The following is a 12500-nucleotide window of genomic DNA, read 5'->3' as shown; positions in this document are numbered from 1 at the left end:
GTGCGTGCGTGCGTGTGTGAGCACTGAGCAGGCGTGTAAGGCGTGTGTGTGTGTGTGTGGAGCACTGAGCAGGCGTGTAAGATGTGTGTGTGTGTGTGTGTGTGTGAGCACTGAGCAGGCGTGTAAGACGTGTGTGCGTGGTGTGCGCAGGTGAGCGCACCGAGCAGCATGCAGTAAGATGTAAAAGGCATGGCGGTGTGAGCACTGAGCAGGCGCAGATGTGTGGTGGTGAGCACCGATATACGGTAAGACGCGGTGTGTGAGCACCGATAGGCGCTTAAGATCGGTGTGAGCACTGAGCAGGCGTAAGACGGTGTGTGTGAGCACCGAGCAGGCGGTAAGGCGGGCGCGTATGCGGTGTGTGAGCACTGAGCAGGCGTAGTAAGGCGTGGTGTGTGGTGTGTGCTGCGGGCGTGGTGTGAGCCCTCGAGCAGGCGCAGGTAAAAGTGTGTGAGCACTGAGCAGGCGTAAGGCGGTGTGTGAGCACTGAGCAGGCGTGGTGTGCGCAGTGTGCAGCACTGAGCAGGCGTAAGGCGTGTGTGTGAGCACTGAGCAGGCGTGGTAAAAGGCAGGTGAGCACTGAGCAGGCGTAAGACGTGACAGGTGTGAGCACTGAGCAGGCGGTAAGACGGTGTGTGTGAGCACTGAGCAGGCGCGGGCGTGGCGGCGCAGTAGAGTACCGGAGCAGGCGGTAAGGCGGTGTGTGTGTGTAGCGTGCGCGTGTGTGAGCACCGCTGAGCAGGCGTGGTGTGTGCGGTGTGAGCAATTGAGCAGGCGGTAAGGCGTGTGTGTGTGAGCACTGAGCAGGCGTAAAGCGTGTGAGCACCGAGAAGGCGCGGTAAGGCGGTGTGGAGCACTGAGCAGGCTGCAGGTGGTGCGGTGTGAGCACTGATAAGGCGGTAAGGCGTGGGTGTGAGCACTGAGCAGCATGTAAAGCGTGTGAGCACTGACAGGCGCAGGCGCGGTGTGTGTGTGGCGTTCTGGAGCAGGCGCGGTGGTGGTGCAGGTGAGCAATTCGAGCAGGCGGGTGCGTAGGTGTGTGAGCACCAGCAGCGGTGGTGCGGGTGGTGAGCACTGAGCAGCATGCAGTAAGGCGTGGTGTGTGTGAGCACTGAGCAGGCGTGGTGTGTGTGCGGTGTGGTGTGAGCACTGGAGGCGTAAGGCGGTGTGTGTGGAGCACTGAGCAGGCGTAGGTGCGGTGTGAGCACTGAGCAGGCGTGCAGGCGGTGTGTGTGAGCACTGAGCAGGCGCAGGTGTGCGTAAAGAGCACTGACAGGCGCAAGGCGGCGGTGTGAGCAATTCGAGCAGGCGTAAGGCGTGGTGTGCGTGTGAGCACCGAGCAGGCGCGGTAAGGCGTGGTGTGTGTGAGCACTGAGCAGCGGAAGACGCGGTGTGTGTGTGCAGGTACGTGTGTGTGTGTGTGAGCACTGAGCAGGCGTGGTAAGACGTGGTGTGGAGCACTGAGCAGGCGGTAAGACGTGGTGTGTGTGGAGCACTACAGGCGGTAAGACGGTGTGTGTGTGAGCAATTGAGCAGGTATGGTATGTGGTGTGTGAGCACTGAGCAGCGGTAAGGCGTGGTGTGTGTAAAAGAGCACCCTGACAGGCGCAAGGGCGTAAAAGTGCAGTGAGCACTGAGCAGGCGTGTAAGGTGTGTGTGTGAGCACTGAGCAGGCGTGTGTGTGTGTGTGTGTGTGTGTGTGTGTGTGAGCACTGGAGCAGGCGTGGTAAGGCGGTGTGTGTGTGTGAGCACTGAGCAGGCGCGGTGTGTGTGGTGAGCACTGAGCAGGGGCGTGGTAAGACGGTGTGTGTGAGCAATTGAGTGGCATGCTAAGACGCGGTGTGTGTGGTGAGCACTGAGCAGGCGGTGGCGCGGTGTGAGCACTGAGCAGGCGTGGCGCGGTGTGTGTGTGTGTGTGGAGCACTGAGCAGGCGGTAAGGCGGTGCGCGGTGGTGAGCACTGCCGAGCAGTGCATGCGGTAAGACGGTGTGTGTGAGCCCGAGCAGGCGCAAGGGGTGTGTGTGTGAGCACCGAGCAGGCGTATATGCAGGTGTGTGTGTGTAAAGGCAAGTGGTGTGAGCAATTGAGCAGGCGCAGTGTGTGTGTGAGCACTGAGCAGGCGGTAAGGTGTGTGCGCAGGTGAGCACTGAGCAGGCGGTGTGTGTGTGTGTGAGCACTGAGCAGGCGCGTAAGGTGGTGGTGAGCACTGAGCAGGCGCAGGCGTGTGTGTGAGCACCGAGTGCATGGTAAGGCGTGGTGTGTGTGTGTGTGTGTGTGTGTGTGAGCACTGAGCAGGCGTGTAAGGCGTGTGTGTGTGTGTGTGTGTGTGAGCACTGAGCAGGCGTGTAAGGCGTGTAAGGCGGTGTGTGTGTGTGTGTGAGCACTGAGCAGGCGTGTAAGGCGTGTAAGGCGTGTGTGTGTGTGTGTGTGTGAGCATCGAGCAGGCGGTAAGGCGCAGGTGTGTGTGTGTGTGTGTGAGCACTGAGCAGGCGGCGCGGTAGTGTGTGTGTGACACCGGAGCAGGCGGTAAGACGAAGACACGGGTCCCGCCGATGTTTCCACCGCCGGGGTTACTCTGACACGCGCTCAGGTAGCCATTCTCACGCTACCAGGTGTTACCCACGCCGGGCCAGGTGTTACCTCACGCGCTAATCCACCGTGACGGAGACAGCTCCTGCTAAGCTAACACATCGCTCTCTTGGGGGATTAGAGATTAAACACGCATGCACACACACACACACACGTAAACACACACGCACACACACACACAAATACACACACTTAACACACACACACACACACACACACACACACACAAACACACACACACACACACACACACACACACACACAAGCACAAAAGCAAGCACACAAAAAAATACACAAGCAAGCACACACAAAATACACAAGCACACACACACACACACAGGCGCACACCCACATACACATACTGTACAAACACAAACCTGCACACAAACACACAAACACACAGACACACACTAAAACACAAACACACACACACGTACATCCCACACACATACTCATACTCACACACCTCTCCTTGAGTGGCATGGTCTATGGGGAACCATTGCTCCTGCCAAAGCTTCCAAAGCTGTCTTGCCAAGAAAAAAACAGATGAAAGCTCAACAGTCCACAGACACCGGAAGGGAACACTGGAGTCGCCCCTCTAGCTACGAACAAAAAAAAAGTTAAAAAAGTAGTTAAGAAATAAAATTATAACCATGTTATATATTATAAATGGATCTTCTCTACTTAATTCTTCCAGACTTTTTTCCCCCTGCGTATCTCTTAAGCCCATTTGATTTGTATTATAGTGTTTTTGTTTGCTTGTTTACTTTTGCTTTCTTTTTGTTTACTTTAAGGTCTCTTGTTGAATGTTGTACTTCACTTGTAAGTCACTTTGGCTAAATTAATAAAACTGAATGAAAATATGAAGAGTTTGGTTCCAAAACGCTATATATCCATTTTTTGAAAACATTAATAAGTCATGTTATTTAATTTTGTATTTCAGGTAATATCAATTAAATTGCAGTTGTGTTGTTTGGATTGAGAAAAGATCAATCAAATAACAATAACCCAATTACATCTACACTGAAAGTACTTGAAAAAAAATAAATAAATGTTACATTTATGATGACCAAGCTCTTCAAATGTAGTTATAAATCATAAACTCTGGAGTGGTAACAGGAGGTATAGATTAACACCCAGGAAGGACTCGCACACAGAGGGCCAAAAAGTCTCAAAACATCTTAATATTTTTATACATCCAGGGCTTTACAGACATACTGTACAGTATGTGCAAATGGTGCAAAAAATTGCAAAGTGCTGTGCAAACTTTTTAGACCATGGCTTTCCTCAGTGCAAAGAGGATAATAAACCTGCAATACTGTTTACTATGTCATGTAATAAACCAGAAGATGTCACTGCAGCAGTCCAGTTGATTGTGCATGTGCGAGTGAATGAATAGTTAAAGGAACCGTATGTAAGAAATATGAACAGTTAATCATAAAATGGCCTGATATATCACCTAGACATTAGAAATCATATTAATTTCAAATACTTATATCTTTGACAACAGAATCCAGCCAGGATATTGTCATTTAAAAGTGAAGTTGACCCTCAACTGATGTTGATGTTGTGTTTTTATCATGTCATGTTGTGTTTTGGCCACGATGCACCACCCTCCACCTATCTACAGTCACAAAGTCAGTAGTGTTTCGACATCCGGTTGGCAACCTCGAGGTCAGGGGAGGAGAGGATACACGCTCTACAGCTAATTTAGTGATTGCAGTACCAGTTTGTACAATCTTACATATGGTTCCTTTAATAATACTGACTGTCAACTTTTTTTCTAGCTTAGTTTCAAACACTCTTATGTATTAGCTTTTTATTTTCTATTCCTCAGTTGGCACTGTTCCGGTGAAAATGGTGACCTCCCTTCCTCTAAGCGCAAGTGAAGAAGTAACCTTGCTACATTGTCGTTTCGACAAGTTTCTTACCTTTAACATGTGCTTCGTTGTTCTGCCAAACTTATGCTGTGTTTCGCTGGCTTGTAAAACAAATCATGTGCTTTTATCGATTGCTTTTCTCCACAGTTTGATATAGCATAATGCACAACTTCTCCAGCAGAGGGGGGGGATATAGCTAATCCTACCAAGGAGGGCTTTAAAGGAATCTTAATCTATTTCAGGCTATCAGATATCGTACCGTCTGGACGCTGGTGACTAACAAATTCACCACGGTACGAGGTGAAACTCCAACGTACTTGGACAATTCACTGTGGCAGACCTGGCGCCGAGCAGGCCTACGTGTTCCGCATCGCCGCACGCACGCAGCAGGGCTGGGGCGAACCGGAGGAGGCACTGGTCATCACTACGGACAAGAGAGGTGAGAAGGACCAGGAGTACACACACACACACACACACACACACACACACACACACACACACATGCACACACACACACACACACACACACACACACACACACACAGCAAGGCTATAGAGAGCTGGAGGAAGCTAATATAATACAGACAGACAGACACACACACACACACACACAGATCTGATGCTGAACTTTTTCCCACTTGGTTAAAAGCTAACCTGTCCTGTGTACTTCTGCATACCTCTACTCTGCACTCACCAGCTCACAGTCCTCCTTCTCTCTCACTGGCTCAGTCAATCATACACACACATTCTTATTTTCTATGACTCACAGTCACCCACACATACTTGATTGACACACACACACACACACCATACCACACACACATTTATTTCTCTGTCACACACACTCACACACTCTCAGGCACAATGACATATACTGTACACACACATGCGCACACACACACACAGTCACTAACACTCTTTTTTACACACTCACACACACACACACACACACACACACACACACACACACACACACACACACACCGTACCCTGGCTGAGTGGTGGCTCCATGCTGAAATCCTGGTGATTATGAGAGTAATAGCTGTAGATATGCACCCTGATCCCCTCAGCTCACACTATCGCACTGACTGCATGACTGGCATAAAGACTCTCATCTCTCTCTCTCTCTCTCTCTCTCTCTCTCTCTCTCTCTCTCTCTCTCTCTCTCTCTCTCTCTCTCTCTCTCTCTCTCTCTCTCTCTCTCATTGCTCCCACATTCAGCCATCACTCTGTCTCTCCCTCCTCCACTTTTCTAATATTACTTCAACCCCTCCTCCATGTTCTTTCATTATTACTTATCATGTCATTATCAATAACTCATTTTTTATTCTATTTCTTTTGATAGGTCTAAGCAGCGAAGCTCCATTTTTTCTAACTATTTTTGTTCTGATCATTTTTTGATCATTCTTTTAGTCTTTTTTTTTACCTCTCCACTGATACCTTCTTCCATAATTTTCTCTTCTCATTCTTTTTGCTGCTCGTTCTTTCTCTGTCAGCCATCTTGTATTTGTTCTCTCTCGATCTTGCCATTCATCGCTTTATCTCTGAGTCTTCCTGATAATTCTCTCCTCCTGTGTCCTGGTCCCTTGTTTCACCTGTAATAGTAGCTTTATTTCTTTGTCCTCTATCTTCTCCCAAGCCCTGCTCTCTCGTTTTTCAATTTAATGTTGCTTCATTAGCATGACTGCTGAGGTGCAGTGTTGCTAAAGCATAAAGAAAAACAAAACATCACATATCAACTTGTAAAATAGCAACTCTCTCTCTATCTCTCCCTCTCTTTTGTTCTTTCTCCTCTGTCAGATTTATTTTTTTTCTATTCAAGTCAACTGTATTGCCATGACATTGGTTTTACATTGTCAAAGCAGAACATGAAGATATGGCATTCTTTTCTCTGTGTGTGTCAATTCAATTCAATTCAATTCAAGAATGCTTTATTGGCATGAACGTTTCAGGAACATTATTGCCAAAGCTCAATTACATGTACACGTAAGAGGTTAAAAATAAAGGGTTAACAGAATTGTGAAATTAACATATAAGATGTGTACTGTATGTAAGTATGTACTGTAGACATGTCTCTCTCTCTCTCTCTCTCTCTCGCTCTCTCTTCTCTCTCTCTCTCTCTCTCTCCTCTCTCTCTCCCTCTATCTCTCTTTCTCCCTCTCTCTCTCTTACCCTCTCTCTCTCTCTCTCCCACGCTGTTCATTTTAAGTGTGCACCCCCCCCCATGCGGTCATTCTTCCCTCCTGTTCTCCTCCTCCTCATCCTCCTCTCGGTGCTGGTGTTAAGTGGAAGAGGGAGAGTGTTGTGTAATTCAACAGGCAATGGATATCACAGCAGGGCTCCCGCTTCTCTCCTCTCTCTCTCCCTCCTCTCTCTTTTCTCTCCTTTTCTCTCTCTCACACACACACACACATATGGTTACACACACACGTATGGTTACAGACACACACACACACACACACACACACACACACACACACACACACACACACAGACACATATGGTTACACACACACACACACACACACACACACACACACACACACACACACACACACACACACACACACATATGGTTACAGACACGCACACACACACACACACACACATATGGTTACAGACACACACGTACAGTATGGTTACACACACACACACACACACACATGCTTACACACACACACACACACACACTTTTCACATCACGGCATGCACTTGTTTACAGTACATCATGGCTGTGTCCCATGTTTTCTTTATCTGCTCTTTTGTTGGTCATCCCCTCTCTTCTTACTCTGTCTCCTGGACATTGCCACTTGTTTTAGCTGTTTCTCTATTATCTCTGTATTGCTGTCCTGCTCACTGTTTCTGTACAGTGTATCTAGCCTTTCTGTCTTCCTGTATATGTATCTAGCCTGTCTGTCTTCCTGTATATGTATCTAGCCTGTCTGTCTTCCTGTATATGTATCTAGCCTGTCTGTCTTCCTGTATATGTATCTAGCCTGTCTGTCTTCCTGTATATATCTAGCCTGTCACAATATTCCTGTATATGTATCCTAGCCTGTCTGTCTTCCTGTATATGTATCTATAGCCTGTCTGTCTTCCTGTATATGTATCTAGCCTGTCTGTCTTCCTGTATATATCTAGCCTGTCTGTCTTCCTGTATATGTATTTAGCCTGCCTGTCTTCCTGTATATGTATCTAGCGGTCTTCCTGTATATGTATCTAGCCTGCCTGTCTTCCTGTATATGTGTCTAGCCTGTCTGTCTTCCTGTATATGTATCTAGGCTGTCTGTCTTCCTGTATATGTATCTAGCCTGTCTGTCTTCCTGTATATGTATCTAGGCTGCCTGTCTTCCTGTATATGTGTCTAGCCTGTCTGTCTTCCTGTATATGTGTCTAGGCTGTCTGTCTTCCTGTATATGTATCTAGCCTGTATATGTATCTAGCCTGTCTGTCTTCCTGTATATGTATCTAGCCTGTCTGTCTTCCTGTATATGTATCTAGGCTGCCTGTCTTCCTGTATGTATCTAGCCTGTATGTATATCCTAGCCTGTCTGTCTTCCACTGTATATGTATCTAGCCTGTCTGTCTTCTGTATATGTATCTAGCCTGTATATGTATCTAGGCTGCCTGTCTCCTGTATATATGTATCTAGCCTGTCTGTCTTCCACTGTATATATGTATCTAGCCTGTCTGTCTTCCTGTATATGTATCTAGCCTGTCTGTCTTCCTGTATATGTATCTAGCCTGTCTGTCTTCCTGTATATGTATCTAGGCTGCCTGTCTTCCTGTATATGTATCTAGGCTGCATGCCTGTCTTCCTGTATATGTATCTAGGCTGCCTGTCTCTCTCTGTCAATCAAAATGCCAATGATCATGTCTGACACATCTCCTTCTGCCCTCTCTCTCTCTCTCTCTCTCTCTCTCTCTCTCTCTCTCTCTCTCTCTCTCTCTCTCTCTCTCTCTCTCTCCCTCTTTCATGCTATAGTGATAGTTGCTGGGTATATGGAACCGTTGGAGTGTTCCATGTCTACAGGTTTCCACAGTAATACAGCATGCATCTGCGAGAGAGAGAGACAATGAGAGAGAGAGAGAGATATCTCATGAGTGAGATCTTGGATGGAAAAAGAGAGTAGGGGAGTTATGGTAAATATTTTTGACAGACCCAGAGGGAGAAAAACAGATGCATGCGAGCATTTTTTTAAAAGACGTATTCAATACCTAAAATACAGAGAGTTCAAAAGAGACGAGGAAATTGATAGAGTGCATGTTGTTGCTATGATATGTCATACTGAACGAATTATGTAGCTCCCAAACTTAACTAAAACACATAGCAGCCAACGTTTTTTACCCTTTTTTCAACCTTCTGCTTGCGTTTCGCTCATATTAACACAAGGTACCTTGCAACGGTCAAGTATAAGTATCATATAAGAAATTTGGTCTCAGCATTTAACCCAGCGGCGCTCGGGGAGCAGTGAGGGGTTAGGTGCCTTGCTCAAGGGCACTTCAGCCGCGGCCCACTGGTCGGGGGTCGAACCGGCAACCCTCCGGTTAAAAGTCCAGAGTGCTAACCAGTGGGTCACGGCTGCCCCAAGTTGCATCCTTCCATACGGAGACAATTTAAGTTGAGTGCCTGGAGGCAAAGGAAGTGTGTCAGTGTGAATGTCCCCAAAATTCTGTGGCCTCTGACAACGACAACAGAAGAGCTTATTTTAACTGAGTGAACAGAGAGAGAGAGAGAGAAAGATGGTAAAAGGAGAGAGAAAGACCAAGAAACATCAAGCGAAATAGATCGAAAGACAGCGAGATGACAAAATATGCTCTCTGCATACTAATGATGCAATATATGTTCAGTGGTAATATTGTGATGGCACTGTCGATCACTGTAGAGCAGGAGAAATAGTCAGATAGAGATGAAACGAGTGACACAGAGGGGCAAGAAGACAGACGGAGAGTGAGAGTGATGGATTTAGAGTGAAGAGAGAGAGAGAGAGAGAGAGAGATGGAGAGGAGAGAAGAGAAAGAGAAAGATGGAGAGGAGGGAAGTCAGGGAATTTGGCAGTGCTTTGATGTGCACATCAATCTAACTTAATTAAATTGTGTTTAATACAGCTGTCATTAATATGCATTTGTGTTGTGTTATTGCTGCTGTGTCTTCCTGTGGCAACTTCTTCTGTCATGTCAATAAAGCATTTTGCACTTGAGAAGGAAGTGAGAGAGAGAGAGGGAGGTAGAGAGAAAGAGAAAGGGGGAGAGAGAAAGAGAAATGAACATGTGAGATGGAGGGAAGGAGGGATGGATGAAAAGTGTGTAAACAGGTAGAGGGGAGGAGGACTAGATTGAGAGTAGATGCCGATTGATCCGCTAAAGTGGAAACAGTCGTGATGTTTCTGTTTATCTAATCAATTTAACTTTAATCACAAGCGTATATACGCATGCGCACACACACACACACACACATACAGGCACGCACACACACACACACACACATACAGGCACGCACACACACACACACACACACACACACACACACACACACACACACACACACACACACACACACACGCACACACACACACACACACACACACACACACACACACACACACACACACACATACACACACACACACACACACACACACACATACAGGCACGCACACACACACACACACACACACACACACACACACACACACACACACACACACACACACACACACACACACACACACAATTGATTAAGTTCCTGCATCATTTTCTCTCCCTCCACGTCCAGCACAGCCCCCCCTCACATGGAGGTGTGGTGATATTGCTGAATTCATGCACATAAATAGCTATGAAGGTCAGTGGAGTCAATCGAATGGAAATTCTCAACTGAATGGACATTAGATGACTCCAACCTGACAATATTCCATTCTCTCATTTCTTCTTTTCTCTCTACAACTCTCTCATTCTCTCTCTCTCTCTCTCTTTCTTTTAGTAGCTCTCCCTGTCTTTCTTTCTCCCTTCATTCCATTCTTTCCAACGGAGAAGATTCATTAGCCTCACAAAGGAGCTGCGTTTTCTATGCAGAGCACAACGGAACCGCAGAATAGAACATCAGTAGAATAGAGACGGAACACCCAACTGGAACACAGACGGAGACTCACACAATAGACTAATACAGATCTCTCTGCCAGGCCGCAGAGCAAAGCGGCACAAACATCTATCATCGTCCATCCCTCTATCGCATTCTGCACGATACAGTCATTACCCGCAATCAGGTTATGGGACTGTGTGTGTGTGTGTGTGTATGTGTGTGTGTGTGTGTGTGTGTGTGTGTGTGTGTGTGTGTGTGTATGTGTGTGTGTGTTGGGAAGGGGGGGTGGGGTCTTTTGTGACCATTGAACACTTCAATTGAAGATTCTCAGTGTATTTAATAAACTTTTTTCTTTCTCCTTCTCTTTTCCTCTTCCACCTCTCTCTCTCTCCCAATTTCCCTTTCTATCTCTCTCTTTCTCTCTATTCCTTTCCTTCTTTCCTTGTCTCTCTATCATTCCTTCTCTCTTTTTGGATGCTTTTATCTATCACTGCCTCCCACTCTCTCCTTTTTATCTCTCTCTCCCTCTCTCTCTCTCTCTCTCTCTCTCTCTCTCTCTCTCTCTCTCTCTCCCCTCTCTCTCTCCCTCCTTCTCTCTCTCCCTCTCTCTCTCCCTCCTTCTCTCTCACTCTCTCCCTCCTTCTCATCCCTCTCCAGAGCGTCCTCAGCCTCCGCGTCGACTGACGGTTCCTCAGAAGGGGGTGGAGTCTCGCCGTGTGCAGCTCTATTGGGTGCCGGGCGCCGATGGCTCCTCCCCCGTGCGCTACTTCACGCTGCAGACGCGCGACCTGCCCGACGGACCCTGGAGCACACACACCTCCTCCATCAGTCACAACGCCACATCATGGGTGGTGGACAGGTAAATAACACGCACGCACACACACACACACACACACACACACACACACACACACAGACACACAGTCCTCCTCTGTCGGCCACAACTACACTTCCTTGGGGGTGGACAGGTAACACACACACACACACACACCTCCATCAGAAGACAGGTAACACAATACAAAGGGCAGGTAACACACACACACGCACACAACTGTATACACACACACCACAATCACTCAACACTGCAGTGCAATCAAAGGTGCATCGGATTTCTTGGAAAAATCAATCCCTTTTCTTCATGAGACATGTGTGGACAGGTAAGACACACACACATACTCACACACACAGACACACACAGACACACACACACAAAACTCCATCAGAGGACAGCTAACACACTACAAAGGACAGGTAACACACACACACACACACACACACACACAAGATGCATGCACACATACTGTATACACAGACACACACTCAACACTGTGGAATGCAATCAAAGGTGCATCGGATTTCTTGGACAAATCAATCCCTTTCCTTCATGCGACATTCACACACACACACACACACACACACACACACACACACACACACACACTTTTGAGTCCGTACATGTCCCCATCAGTGGTGTTTACCCTGAGCAGAGATAAGTGTGGGTGGTGAGAGAGTGAATCTTGTCTTCCATCCGCTCACAGATTCCCACTGTCCACCCCCCAACCCCCACCCCCCTACTGATCAGAACTGCCTTGTGATTATGATTGCTTCCTTCCATCCTTTCTCTCCCCCTCTCTCTCTCTCTCTCTCTCTCCCTCTCTCTTTCTCCCTATCTCTCCCCTTCTCTCTCTCTCTCTCCCTTTCTCCCCCTCTCTCCCTTTCTCTCTCTCTTCTGCCCATCTTGTTTACCTTTTTTCTTTCTCCACATGGGTCTCTCTCTCTCTCTCTCTTTCTGTTCCATTTAGCTAAATGGTGGCTATATTAGAATGTACAAGGTTATAAAACACAATAAGGTCTCCGGCAGTCTGTCTGTCTGTCTGTCTGTCTGTCTGTCTTGGACAAATCAATCCCTTTCCTTCATGAGACATTGACACACACACACACACACACACACA

General features: G+C 47.4%; 1 protein-coding gene across 1 annotated transcript in view; it reads left to right on the top strand.

Annotated features, from left to right (window-relative positions):
• sdk1b (sidekick cell adhesion molecule 1b) overlaps positions 1–12500 on the top strand; it is a 296641-nt gene that overhangs the window by 261934 nt on the left and 22207 nt on the right. The window contains 3 exon segments of the mRNA XM_048249003.1: positions 4712–4746; positions 4749–4908; positions 11206–11407. Coding sequence (XP_048104960.1) covers positions 4712–4746; positions 4749–4908; positions 11206–11407 — 397 coding nt within the window.

This window comes from Alosa alosa, chromosome 7, assembly GCF_017589495.1.
Source record: "Alosa alosa isolate M-15738 ecotype Scorff River chromosome 7, AALO_Geno_1.1, whole genome shotgun sequence".
Classification (NCBI taxonomy): domain Eukaryota; kingdom Metazoa; phylum Chordata; class Actinopteri; order Clupeiformes; family Clupeidae; genus Alosa; species Alosa alosa.
The sequence above is the reverse complement of the archived record's forward strand: the minus strand, read 5'-3'. Positions and strand labels throughout refer to the sequence as shown.